We start from the raw sequence: 14,631 nt of genomic DNA, 5'->3' as shown, positions 1-14,631 counted from the left end.
TCGTTAAAGTAAACAGGTACAAAATAGCAATTAGATTTTTATTGATAAGTTAAGATCCTTAACTTTTAAAAACTAATGTAAAAGTCTGTGCCAATCCTGAAAATAGAGCACAATTATCTGTTGTTTCTCATATAGGATATTCTGACAAACTTTATGGACCAACGGTATTGGTGTTAGCACTTTCAACCATGTAATGATTCCAGGTTCTAGTTACCAGCTCTCTGAGTTACAACCTTCACAAAATAAATAAGAGAATACAATGTGTAAACATACCCCAATTCACCTAATATGCAAGGTTAAATAGACCAGCTTTTATGCTTGAAATTTAATTAACTGGATGAATGTTCAAGTCATAAAAACTGTTCCAGAAAAGCTGTGCCCCTTCTCTGGTTCACATTTCTTTAAATTTTACATTTGTTTGCAAGTATGTGAATTAAGAAATGAAATTAGTAGGTTTTTCTTGCTCTATGTTGTTTAAGGCTACCAGTTCACTTTGCCAAAGTTGTGATGAAACGGAACATTCCAGACCAACACCAGTAATTAGCTGAAAGGGCAGTGCTTGCAATGCTCTGCAAGTTAATATGTAAGGACAAGTTATGGTCCATGTATTTACCTAAATGAGAGCAAAATGATCAATGTGATCAATCTCCTGTCACTCCAAAATAGAGAGGCCGCCAGTCCCAGGAAAATGCAAGTTCCTCAGATAATTATGGGAGTGATTGCACAGATGTGGCACATGGTCTGTCATATAAACCTCTGCCTCAAAAGTTTGTATTGTGATATTTACTACAACTTAAAGGCTCACACCTCAATTTCTAATGGAGGGCAGCAAGCCTGACATATCTTTATTCATGTGAAGAAGAAGAATTGAAATACAGATTGGTAATTTTCTCATATACATTATCTGATGTTGTATTTTATAGAAACATGAGAGTTAGATGTGAGAAAAATAAACCCCTTTGGTTATTTGCAACATCATAATCTTTCTAGTGCAAGGACTGCTATAAACAACTGTAGCTGTGATGCTTTGGATGGGACAGAAAGAGAGCAGAAGCTTCTCTTCATCTCAAACCTGACACATTCTCCTCACACAGGGAACAAAGCACTTGGATGGAATATTGTTAGCTGGGACATGATTCCCACATACAGATTCATCTTCCAGCATATAGAAGTAAAAACTGATGAAAGTAACCATTTTCAGTGATTAGCCAGAAATCTTTGAAATTTGGAAGTGGAACAGTCATATTATGCAGTGAAAATCTGTTCAGACTTGTTTGAGTCATGGTCTGTTGAAAAGTGATGTGTATTTTCTGTGCTGTGCTCTGGAGAACAAGTGGGAACTTTAATGACATAGATTTGTACCTGCCTACTTTGCTTCCTGATCTCACCCAGCATTGCAGCTCCAGCCAAGGCAGATAAATTATTTCTTCTCCCACCATTCTTCCGTCACTGTCACCAACATCCACACAAAATAATGCCATCAGTTTTCATCTCTTAAATTGTTTATTCAGAATCTATTAACTGAGCCCATCACTATCTTCTTCTCCAAATATCATTTTTTACTTCCTCTCTACTGAGTCTTGCTGTATCCATTTTGATTGACTATAATTATCTTTCTAATTCTTAATACATACATAGTTCAGGTTCCAGATGAGTAAATAACTTGGATGCAAACTTTCCAGAGTCCTAAAGTTTTGGTTGGAAAATCAGTTTGTAAAAAGTACTGCTCCTTAAATCCTTCATTTCTTCACAGATAAACATAGTGCTTATAAATCAGGAGTAGATGATCAAGCTGTTAAGGGAGACACAATTGAAAGAGAGAAGCAATATGGGAAAAAAAAGTATATTTTTTTAAACACCTTAATAGATGGTGTATTCAGTTTAAATATGTTCTATTATGTTATATTAATAAGCACAAAACACTAACGACAATCCTGCAAACACATTTTAAGAGGCAAATGTATTCAGTCAGACATTCCAGAATAGATTCATGACTATATGAATTGGTAAATATTGTCATTTTTTCTACTAAACTTTAACAAGGTAATTTCTGCTGAATAAAATTTGAAAGTAAATAAGTTTAGCTGATGATGACTTTATTTCAATATTTCATCTAGAGAAGCATAGTACAGAATTTTCATAGTAGTAGAAATCTGAAAGAAACCATTGTACTGCTGATAGAATTCACATAATTTATTTCCTTTCTTCCTGAAACAACAGATACTTGTTAATATCTCCGTAGAATGACAATAATTTAGCCACTTTAGAAATTAGTCTCCCCTCTTTCCCTTTTCTGCTTTTTTCCTCTCAGCTGTAGTTGAGTACATTCTTCAGCATACAAATGCTGTTTTGGTGGTTTAGATAAGATTGGCAATTTACTTCTAATTTTCAATGAATGCCTTTATAAGCATTGAAAAATGTGACTTCATGGCCTTTCTAAACACTTACTGCCCAGCATCCATTTTGCCAGAATAGCCGTTGCCAGAACTACCACAGGGAAGATGAGAGAGTTTTTACCATGTGGCATCCCCACTGAACACCAAGTGGTCTTTGAGCTTGAGAGAAAATCCTCTGAATACACTGATACCAACAAGGAGGTGATTAACAAGCACAGCTAATTGTCTTTGGTCAGTAGCATTTTCCAAAAAAAAAGAGAGCAGAATTCCTCTCCATGTTCCTTAGCCCATCAGAGAGATCCACGAGCTGCCTACAGCCTGGCTTTTAACCTGGTTCATCAGGTGTGGTCTGGGACACCCTCATTAGCAAAGAAGGTTTTTGTGTGACACGTAGATTTGTAAGTGTAAACCAGCATGTTCTAATCAGAGTTCACCCAAGGTCACAATTGTGGTCATGACAACGATCTTTACACTTCTAACCTTGGCATTGTTTGAGGGGGTCATTTGGTGTTTGTAACCAAAAAGAAAATCAAAGCTGTGTTCTTAATTTCACTGATATTGCTGAACTGTGAATTGTGAATGGTTGATATGTGAATAGAAAGGAATCCTCACCCAGGATTTCGATTTTTTTAACAAAAAGAATCCCTTTTTGTCAGTTGACTCTCTAGAACCTTAGCCCCAGGTGTTTTTCTTTACTGAAAACTGAAAACTTTTTCAGTGATACTAATTACTGTCTAGAAGTGGAGAGCTTTTATCTCCTACCCCTTGTTCATACTGTTACAGAATAGCAAGGCTAAAAGAGTAGATAATCAGAGCTTTCATTGTAGAACTCGGGCTGCATGAACACATTCTTCTTCAGATGTCACCCATGAAAAGCTCTTTAACTCATTAAATTAAAAGTTACGGCAATTTTTAAACATGAAGTACAAAATTAAAACTCAGTCTCTTTTTATGGAAATGCCATGAAAATAGACACCTGAAAATTTAAAAGCCCCTGGAACTTCTTAACCACCCCATTTGTAAGACACCATCAACATTTCACATTAGAGGTTTCTGTCTTAAAGGATGAAGAATTCCATATGATAACAATACTTAGACTTTACTCCGCATTTTTCCTTCCAAAATCACAAAAAATGGGTGATCCAAAGACGACTGAAATGGAATTCATAATGTTAATTATTAATGGATTAATAATTCCCTAAAATCATGATGAATACAAAATGAATCACAAAGATTTTGGCCAATATTGCAGGCTTTGTTTTTCATGTATTCCATAATTAAAACTGTAATTTTAAAGTATTTTTTTCCCAGCTAGCTTGATAATCCATGCATGATGAAGAAATCCGAAGGTACATCATACAATGCTTGTAGCAGGGCTCTGGGTATCATAAAAAACTATAAATACACGAAGATTTCAGAATTCTTGTTTAGCATTGTGCTAAAGCTACTTTCGGTCTAGCACTGACTGAAAAACACTTATTTAATAGACAACTTAAACATACTGTGGTTGTTTTATCCCACAGAAACACAGTATTTCCAATTACTATTCCATTAAGACTACGAAGATGATTCAACACAGCAGTTGTTATTGCTGTTAAAAGCCTTAATCATATTAATGTTCTCACACCAGTCTTCTCAGCAAAGCAGGACTTCAGTGTGCACTGACATTTAACACATCCCAAAATAAATGGCTATAATGTTTGGAGAACTCTTTTCAAGCAATTCCCTCATTTTTTTCCCCCCAAATCTCCTGTTTGTATAGAAGCAGTGAGGGAAATTAAATTAGATGTTAATATTCTCCCCAGATATTCTGGAACTTACATCAGTTCCTCCTTAGGAATTGCAAGCTTCTCTCAGCATTTGCTTTTTGTCCCAGACAAGTCATAAGTAAAGCCAAAACTTTTTATAATTGAGGGTTTCTAAAATAGTCTCATTCTATGTAAATATTCCTAACTCTGGATTTATTACCATCTGCCAGTCAAGGAATGAGAGAACTCCTGCACTTCAGGTTTGTAGGAAAGCACTGTCTTTCACAAGGATCTCAAGGTTAAACTCACCAGGATTGGAGACCTGAACAGCAGCTTTGCCCTGCTTATCTTTGTCCTGTTTATCTTCTCCAAGAGCCCAGATAGACCCCATAAATTTAACTCTGGAACAGAGATTAGGGGACCTGACACAGAAAAGCAGGCCTTTCAAAATGTTTTCACCAAGAACTAGGTTATAATGGTCTGCTCCTCTGAAATGAGGCCAAAACACTTGAATTATTTATTATTTTCAAACCAATACAATGAAGGAAATTCAGAGTTAAAATCAAGCTGAAGAGTAAACCCCAAAAGCATGAAAATAAATAATCCAGACACCTAAATTACTTACTGTGGTGTCATGCAAAACATTGCTCAGCCAAAGGCGGTCAAACACCTGTGAGTTCTCAAAAGTTCTTTGAGGAATGACAGAACTATTTGTGACTGCACAGGTATGATGTCATTTACTTTGGTGGAATCTGGGGAAACCAAACTTGACTACCCTTTGAAAATTCCCTGCTGAACATGAGAGTATAAATTGCCTTCTGCACAGCGTGATGTATTACATCCAGGTTTGGTTTTACCAGCTTAAGAACCCCAGAGCAGAATGGAGCCTTCAAAAGTGTTCATTGTGCTGTTTGTAAGGTAATGTGGATATTTTCATATGATTCAGTTGGACTGGAGTGACTCCAGAGGTCCTTTCCAACATCAACCATTCTGTGTTCTGGGACTGCAACAGGGGTAAGCAGAGTCATTTTTGTTAATTGTTATTATGCTCTAATATTTTATCATGTATATTGCAAAAATTGTTTAGTGATCTTCAGAATCAGATTTTCCAAAACCATATAAGTTATGTGGGTAAAAATTTAGGCACGCTAATCTGTCACTTTTGCTTGCATGTGTCAAAAAGCTCAAAAATAAAATAAAAACATATTCTAAATCTCCAGATTAGTTCATTCAAAATGGTTAAAATTAACTGTATAGATTCATGTTTCTTGAATGTACTGAAAACATGATCCAACAAATTCATAAGGGATAATTTTTAGCCTGCTTCTGATCTTCTTTTTTTTCCATTTCAAGACAAGCCTTTTGAATGCTTTAGAAATTGTATTCTGACTTCATAATTTCAAGGTTTTATAAAGCCATTCCTTGTAAAAACCTTTCATATGTTCCCCCTCCTTATAAAAACCCTCCATATGTTCCCCCATAAAAGATTATGAACTAATGTTCAATTCCTGGTGGTCTAGGAAGGATAAATCAATAAAATCATGTGAGAGGAAAGTTGACTGATTTTCAGCAGTTTCCATAATGGATATATTACAAATAATTTTAGAAAAAAATGCTCTAACCCTTCTTCTGGCTTCCCTGAGGAAACACTAGCAACAAAAAAACCCAGGCTTTATTTTAGAATGGAAGGTGGCTGTAACAGAAGTCAGCCTTCTCCCAGGCATTAAGTGATAGAATTGGATAATTCCTCTATGCAGAAGCAGGAAAACTCTTTGTGCATTCTGTCCTCCGGTATTTCATTACTAAACGTTCAGTCCCACCTGCACAAGAACGCAGTGTAGGAGTGAAAACAGACAGTTGCTTCCTGCCAAACAATGTAAGAGCTCATTATAGCCCATTTACTCACTTCCCCAAAGCCTTCATCTGCAAAGTTCCTAAGAATTTTCTTTTAGTTGGGTTTTACAATCCCTGCATGAAAAGCATCAAGATAACTGACTACATAGAAAAAAATACCAGTGCATTTTTTTACATCAAATACACTATTTATTTTTATTCTTTTTCCCAACTCTAAACAAAAGAATGAGAAAAGAATGAAAGACTAAAGTTTTCTTTTCATGGTACTAGTAAAATGAAATAACTGACAGTAATTTTGACCTCTCTAGAACTTCTCATTTCAGTTTATTAATTTAAGCAGCCAAAAGAGCTACTTTTGAATTTGAAGCTGTCAGATGCTGAAAAGTCCACAGCAGCTGAAATGGTCAGTTCCACCTGCAGAAAGTGTTGAATCAGTTCCAAGTGTAATAGATAAGAAAAAACAGCAATTACAAAGAACAGGGCTGAAGGGCAGTCTGCATCTTCAGTATGTTTTCTGATAACCTACTGTAGCCATGTCATTAGACATAATGCAGAGATTCTAGAAACATTCTCCTTTTTAAAAGCAAATCTTCACAAGCTGCACTAAGATCTCATGGTACAATTTGCTATAGTGGGGAAAAAAAAAAAAAAGATTAGTTTGCTCCCAGGGAAGCTCAGAGACTGTGGCACAAACAGAACAAACTGATGACACGGCCTGTCTGTACCTGCACAACTTAACAGCTTCAGATGCCATCCCAGTTAGTCTTGTGGGCCCAGAGACTACCATGGCATCCAGTCAAGTTCTGCTGATGGTAGAGGGACAAAGAAGCCAGCAGCTGGTGAGGAGGACAGGGTGGCACATGGGCCTCTGAGAACAGCCAGTGCTGTGCTGGCACTATATGGGTGCAAAACTCATGGGAATTGGTGAGAAAGTTCCTCAGCAGCAAAAATAATGGGTCAGTTTAAGATTTCTTTGTTTATTCAGTCCCTGAGAGTTTTAAAGCACGAGTTGGTTGCTTTCAAATGCTTTTACTGTAGCCCACAAGGGCCTCTCCACCCCCTGTTCAAACATTCACTCTAGTCCACTGTGTTCCCACAAGTGTTGCACCAGGGGTGTTTGGTGCCGTTCTCTCCATCCATCCATCCATCCATCCATCCATCCATCCATCCATCCATCCATCCACCCACCCACCCATCCATCTGTCCAAAGGCAGAACTCTCCTCCACTGTAGATCCAGGACTCTCCAGCACAGCTCTGTCACTGGCCCAAGGCTGTGGGATGTGCCTGTGGTGTGAGGGGACATGGCTGTTTCTCCTGGCTGACCACGCTGTCACCACGCCGTGCTAATGAATGGGTGTGAATTAATGGATGTGCTTTGGAGCTGAACTAAGCATATGGATTTCCTTTACCCAGCAATCTCTACTCCTGCCCTTCTGCTCAGTGTGATAATATGCTACTAAAACCATGCCTGTTCAGGATGCTGTACCAGTGATTTCCCTATCAAATTCTAACAATTTGTGGGATGATATTCCCCTTGGAACAACAGCTGAAGGTGGAAGGCAGGCTAATTGATTCAGGACTCCCCCACTGCCTCTGAGCACAAGCACTTAGCTGTAATTATTGTGAAACAGAAGAATTTACACTGAGTTATAAATTGGTGTCACAGGACTCAGTAAATGGTGTACACTTCACAAAGTGTCAGCTATTCAGAGTATTGCCACGTATTTTTACAGTTTCAGTGCACTTTTCCAACTAATATCTGTAACTAACGCAGTTTCCCCTGTTAAGGTGGCATTATGTTGATACATAGTGTGTAACTATGGAGCAGGTTGGGGTTTTATCCTCAATATGTCCATGGCTGTAAGCTGCTAAATTGGACCAGGGAAGTGATTCTTGCCCTGGACTCAGCACTGGTGAGGCCACACCTCGAGTGCTGTGTCCAGTTCTGGGCCCCTCAGTTCAGGGAGGACATTGAGGGGCTGGAGCAGTTCCAGAGAAGGGCAATGAGACTGGGGAAGGGACTGGAGCACAAGTGCTGTGAGGAGAGGCTGAGGGAGATGGGGTTGTTTAGCCTGGAGAAGAGGAGGCTCAGGGGAGACCTCCTCACTCTACAACTCCCTGACAGGAGGGGGGAGCCAGGTGGGGGTTGGTCTCTTCTCCCAGGAACCAGCAGTAGGACAAGAGGGCATGGTCTTAAGCTGTGCCAGGGGAGGTTTAGGTTGGGTATTGGGAAGAAATTCTTTACAGAGAGGATGATCAGCCATTGGAATGGGCTGCCCAGGGAAGTGGTGGAGTCATCATCCCTGGAGGTTTCTAAGGTGAGACTGGATGTGGCATCAGTGCCATGGTCTGGGAAGCATGGCAGGGTTGGATCAAGGGTTGGACTCGATCTCGGAGGTCTTTTCCAACCCGGTGGTTTCTATGATTCTGTGAAATAACAACTGTATTTCAGGGGACTGAGGAATCATGGCTTAATATTCATTTCTCCTTTTCTCACTTTAGAACCGGTAAGACCTCACACTGAAAGGTCTTCTCATTAGTGTAAGAGCACCCACTGCAAAAATGAGTGTCAATTTTTACACAGAACAACAGAATGGGTGTAAAGCACTAATCTGTGTGTGATGTGCACTGACAGAATGGCATTTCTCAAGAAAGATGACCTAGGTGACCTCCAGTAGTCCTTTCCACCCTTAACCATTCTGTGATTCTTTCAAAAATTTCATGAACCTTTATGCAAACAAGTAAAAATTTGAGTAAGCTTTGAAACTGCCATAAATGCCCAAATTTCTTATCAAGCCTCTGCCTTTCTGGTGGTGATTGATGTGGCTTAAAAAGAATTAATTTTCTTCACCTGCAGTGGTAATCAACTTCCACATATGAAGTCATGTAACTGAGTGTCAAACCCTACCCACATTATCCAGGTGATAAAACCAAAAGCATCCATCTGTCCATTCTGGGGCATACAATGTATTTTAATTTATGACCATGCACGCTTTAAGATGAATGAACTTTCAACCTCTCATTTTTCTGCAGTTTTTTGTTGGTGGATACTGATCAGGGCTGAATGTTATCAACCTTGTCCTTTTCCCAAGCTGTTTGTGGACTGCTGGAAGAGACCAAATGAGGTCTTGTTCTTCTAACTCTGTGTTCTACCTAATCAGAGACATTTCTGAGGTGACAGGAGACTGTTTGGGTGGGATTCAGTTGCCTAAAATGACCCTAAGTGCCTACTCTTAGATACCCAACTGCTGCTTTGCCTCTCACTGCCACTTTCAAAGAGTGTAAATCATGTAAGGTCACATTAACTGTGAATGTCTCAGATTTTCTAGAGAATCTCAAATGGCACAAAGCATTTACACCCAGCAACTGAATCCTAACTTAAAAGTGTGAAAAACATTATTTATATGTATTCCTTTAGTTATTTGCTGATTATAAAACCTCAATAATTTTAGCCCTCTAGCTCTAGTATTAACAGATTTAATTGCTTTAAATTTGTTGTTCTTTGGTTTTATTTCTGAATATTTATAATAAGTGAAATAAACTTCATTATTTCCTATAACAAAGTTACTTATTGTAAGACTGCTAGGAAGCTTGAGTTACTTGCAATTTAACAGCATTTAAATAAAGGAAAATGTCAATTCTGAAGCTCAAGCTGTTTGGGTTTTCTGAAGGTCTGTACATATGGCATGTGACTCGCAGTGGCTGTACTTTATGGTTGGTGTAATTTATATTTTGAAACAGTGAAGCTGTTTTATATGGGAAGTCTTTGTATGTTCATTTTTTAGACTTTATGTTTTAAGATGCTGTTTAGTACCAAACATCTTGGAGTTAATGGAACAATTTTCCATTTTAAAATTGGATTTCTGTGTATTTCATTCTGTACTGTCTATCCATGATCACTTCTGCAAATATTTTAAAATTAAAGTAATGGAATTTAGAAACACTTTTACAAGAATGCCAAAGACTTTTCTGGAGTAGCCAGAGGGAAAGCTTTTATGCCTTATCTTTAGCCACCAGATATAGAAGTACTTCATCTAGAACACTAATTAAATGAATTCTTTTTCCACAGACTGCAGCAAGTCTAATTAGCAAATTTAAAGGAAAAGTGTATTGAGGAGAAACAATAGAACTCTAGCTTGAAAATAAAAGTAAAAAATTCAAAGCTCTCTTAGGCTACTTTGAGTTCAGCAAATGCATGTGTGTTTTGAGGGTAAATTTTCCTCACTCTTACTAGTTAAAAAAAAATCCCAGTGGTTGAGGGCCACTTATTTTTCTCATTGTGTATAAAGATCAAGATGTTTTCAGTCTCTTAGAAGAACAACTCTGAAATACCCACAAGATGATGAGATCAAACTTGCCCTTGCCTAAGCTTTTGGATGGGTGCTCACAAGACACGCTTGCAAAAATACACAGATTATTCTGACTGTCAATTTAAATTTATTGCCAAATGGGAAAATCTTGACTCTCTGCCTTTAACTAAGATGTAGAGCTCTCATTTCAGATCCACCCTCAATGCTCATTCATTGAGCACTAACGTGAACCAGTTGAAATGATGTTTCCAGATCACTGTATTTGTGCTGGAAGCTGGATCAAATGCTAAAGATTCTTTGTGCTTTTAGGCAATGAGAAGAATACACAGTTAATTATACTGAAAGCATAAAATATGTTAATCTTCCAGTGAGAGCAAAGCAGAAAGGGGCCATGTCTGTACTCCTGGTTTTTGCCTGTATCAATATATTGACAAGGTGTTGGGAGATGTGACAGAAGCTCTGACTGATGTAGCTGCCCTGACACAAGGCAGCTGCAAATTCTGTTTCCCTTTTCCCCTTGTTTGACATGACTTTTGTCAGGTGGTGGCTTTAGAATACTAGTATAACTAACACAACAGCTTTGCTAGTACAACTTCACCTCTGCTGGTATGCCTTTGATTTGTGCACACAACTGTCAAATGCCTCCATGGTAGAGTCATTTGGAATGCATTATGAATACCCCATAGGTGTAATTTGCTGTTGAAATACCAAATTTTTCTGCTCCTCACAGAAGTGCTGGAATTCTCCATTTTCACAGTATGCAGAAAACCTTATTCTGGTTAAATCCGTGTATTGTATGACTTGGTTAAAAAGCAAACAAAGATTTTTAACTGCTTTTTATTAAATCTGTTCCAGTGAAACCACTGTTAACTGAAGAGTTTTGATTGTTCTTTCTTTAAACAGTCGACTTCCTTTGTCAGCCAAAGAACAAGTCATTTAATTAATGATCATTTTTATCTCTTTGAAAGGATCCTTTCCGACCATTGGGGTGAAGTCTCTTTCGAGATTCCTGAGGGCGGGATTTTTAAATAGCATCCTGGCCTCACATCCAGTGTCAGGAGGTGGATCTTTACCCCCCAGCATTTCCTCTGGTAGGTATTCCAGCCTATTCCCCCACATCGATTTTTTTCTTTCACCTTCTGCCCCATCTCTCCACACATCTTAGGGAAATAAAATTTGCTATTGGTCAAACAGGGAGATTAAATGTTCCTTCCAATAAAAATCTGGACCAAAAGGAAACGGAAAAAATTATTATTTTTTGGGAACTAATCATTTTCCTGAATCAATGTGAAGGAGAAATTGTGAGGGAAACTAATCTGTAGTGAAGTGGCCAACCTAAATATTGGAAGAGCAGGTCTGGTACACTCTAATCATACATTTCATGAAGCATGTCCATACGCACCAAAGAAAGATAACTTCAAAAATGCCACTGTAAAATCTCAGCATTTATGTGACTCTGTGACTCTTGCCTAAAAATGTACATTCCCTTGCTAAAACACAGAAGCAAAACAAATTTGGAGAGGGATAACTCAATTGTGTGTTAATACAGCTTTTGAATCCTCTGTAGGTTTTTGTAGTTTCAATTTCTATCTCAAACCACCTCATGATGGCACGAGGGAGCTCAAATGGTTGGCATAAGGTTGAGTGTAAGCCAGGAATGATAACCTCATTCCAGGTAAACAGGCTGCTGTCAGACACTGGCCTGAAACACGATAGAAGGGTAGATTAGAGGCATCCATCCCAAGAAAGGATGTGTTATCCATTCTCTTCTGGAACCATTAAACACCATCTTCCATCAAAAGAATAAATACATGTATCTCAATTATAGCTATAACTGGATCAGAGTTCAGTTCTGTTCCTTTCCAAACTATATATTTCTATGTAAAATGAATCTGTACATGGGCTAAATGTCACACTTGTATCTTTTCAGGACATCTCACCTCTAATGTTACTTAAAGTTTTTCTTAAAGAAGAAAAATATGGTAAAAGCAGGGAAAAGATTGAAAAACTGTTATTGACTTGCTATACAAAAGAAACAATTTTACTTCTTTATACCCCATTTTATCTATTGCAATAATTTTAGGCCTCACTAATACAAGATGACTATTTTCTTTTTTTTTTCAATTGGTATTATTTCTTTTTTTACTTTCTTTCTTTGAATAGAAGCTTCTCAGCAGCTTTGATGCCTTTTCTAATGACCGTTTGGGTTTCTTTTGTTGACAGTTTTCAAAACTCTTTCCATATTTGTTTCTCCATGGGATATCTCTGAGTGTTTAATGGCCCTTAGCTATTTTACAGGTATCTGTAACCATGCATCAGTGTCAAAGAGGAAATACTGGATGCCCCATAAAATTCTCTGTTTTGAGCATAGTGTTGTGTAGAGCATCCCACTGATTCTATTAAATTAGAAATGGCCTAACTGCACTCATGAACTGGCTTCTCAACTACGTACCTACCTACAAGTTTATTTTGTAAGGCCCTCAGGACTGTTGTTTTCTGAGTGCTTGCAAAGCTTTTTATCACATTTAGTGGACTTAAATCAAAACTCTTAAATGTGGTTTGTTTAGTAAAACTCATTCATAATGCCTTGCTGTTCAATGTCTTTTACTAATAATTTTGATTCAGTCTGATGAAACACTGAAAACAGGAAAAAATGGAAATGCTACTACAGGATGTGTAGCCTGTATCTAGCAAGCCAATGGAATAAATGTTATTGTTTGATCATAACAACAACAAAAAAAGAAAACAAACAATAAAATCCGAGCCAAGCAGCAACCCCGTAGAAAGGGAGAGACTCCCACCTTCTGGAAAGTGAGGATTGTCACATAGTTGAAAGCCAGTAAAGAACTGGGATAAATCCAATGGATGAGACGTGTTCTTGTGCATGATGGGGGATTAGGTGGCATCAAACTCTGCAGTGCAAGTCAGAAATTGTTCTCAACAGGTGTGTCTTACCTGTAGTGTTGCTGTTTAACTCTTCTTTTTTACTTCATCATACTTGTATCTACGTTAAGCACAATCTTAATTCTGAATTGCCTCTATTGTATCAGAGATGACCAGAGGAAGACATTGCCATTTTGTGATAACTCTCTAGGCTGCTAAAACCAGCTTTGCTTCACCTGTGGGCAAAAAACATTCACTGCATTTTTTGAAAACAAAACCAAAAGCCCAAACAAACAAACGAACAAAAACCCACACCAAAAACAAACAAACAAAGAAAAAAACCCAAACCAACTCAAGTCTGCACAAGGGGGTACTGATGTGGGATGCAAGAGAGTCAGAATTGAATCTCTTACTGCACATGATTCGGTGGAAAATATGCGTTCATCACTGAATCCTTGATCACTTAAGTACAGAGAAGGAAAGGATGTATTCTTTGTTCCTTTGTATTGAAAAACTCTGCACTGAACACCTGACCTCTTCTCTGGAACAGAGACATCCAAAGCAACAGTGCTCCAAGAAGGGATTTAAGCAGTGATATCTCTGTTCACATGGATGAGAGAGATAGTTAAGGATCTCTCTCTAGGCCTTAGAGAGCCAAAGGGTTTGGCTCTTAAAACAGCAGCAGGCAGGCAAAATCAGCTGCCCATCGCAGTGTTGATGCTGTCTCAGGATGTCTCTCTCTCATTAAAAGTGAGAGGACTGTTTGTGTGTCAGTTCTGGAGGGCAGTGCACCCGACTGCTGCCTTTGATGGCGCAGTGATCCCACCTCCATTATCTGAGATGAGGGGCTCATGTTGGACTGTAGGTTTCAGAGCCTAACAGGATTACTTAACATTTAACAACTGCTGCATTAGAACCTAATGGCATCAATGTGTAAGATTTCAGTTAATTTAACTACACGGAGACTTAAAATGCCGGCATTATTCTGCTATTAGGGTCGTTGGGAACAAAGATAATGAGATGCTTTTTATTTACCAGAACTTTTAAGTCAAGCTAAGTGGCAGATTGCCTTCCAAATACTCAGAAAACTTATTCCTTACTAAAGACAAAATGCTTTTACGTCTTTTTTTCTGCAAAATTCACCACAGAGGTTTCAGTGAAACACAGAACTACACTGGAAAGCTGATATAATTAAGTATCTGGAAAACAGCTTGGCAGGGCAATGCAGCTGTTGGTTTCATTTTTTCCCTTTCTCCTTCTCACTCAGTAGTTGAGGAGAGTGAATTTCTTTTACCATTGCACTGACAGCTCATGTTCAGTTTTATGTGATTTGGTGTCTGCAGAGGTTCTCTTATGCAAAAAGAGAACTTAAAGATTAACCAATTTAAGGATTAATTTATGCTGCTGGGATGGGGCATTACATCTTTCTGCATAAATAG

The 14,631-nt window shown here is 38.1% G+C and overlaps 1 protein-coding gene across 5 annotated transcripts in view; it reads left to right on the top strand.

Moving 5' to 3' along the window:
- The window catches only part of EPHA6 (EPH receptor A6), a 449,435-nt gene that overhangs the window by 353,198 nt on the left and 81,606 nt on the right, over nt 1–14,631 (top strand). For 4 of the 5 annotated variants that reach the window (XM_017832764.1, XM_017832762.1, XM_017832761.1 and 1 more), the window contains one exon: nt 11,278–11,400. The exons of the other annotated variant lie outside the window; for it this stretch is intronic. In XM_017832764.1, coding sequence (XP_017688253.1) covers nt 11,278–11,400 — 123 coding nt within the window. The remainder of the gene's footprint in view (nt 1–11,277; nt 11,401–14,631) is intronic. 5 annotated transcript variants of the gene reach the window in all.

Source organism: Lepidothrix coronata, unplaced genomic scaffold (assembly GCF_001604755.1).
Source record: "Lepidothrix coronata isolate B3197 unplaced genomic scaffold, Lepidothrix_coronata-1.0 Scaffold205, whole genome shotgun sequence".
NCBI lineage: Eukaryota > Metazoa > Chordata > Aves > Passeriformes > Pipridae > Lepidothrix > Lepidothrix coronata.
This window is presented reverse-complemented; position numbering and strand designations above follow the sequence as displayed.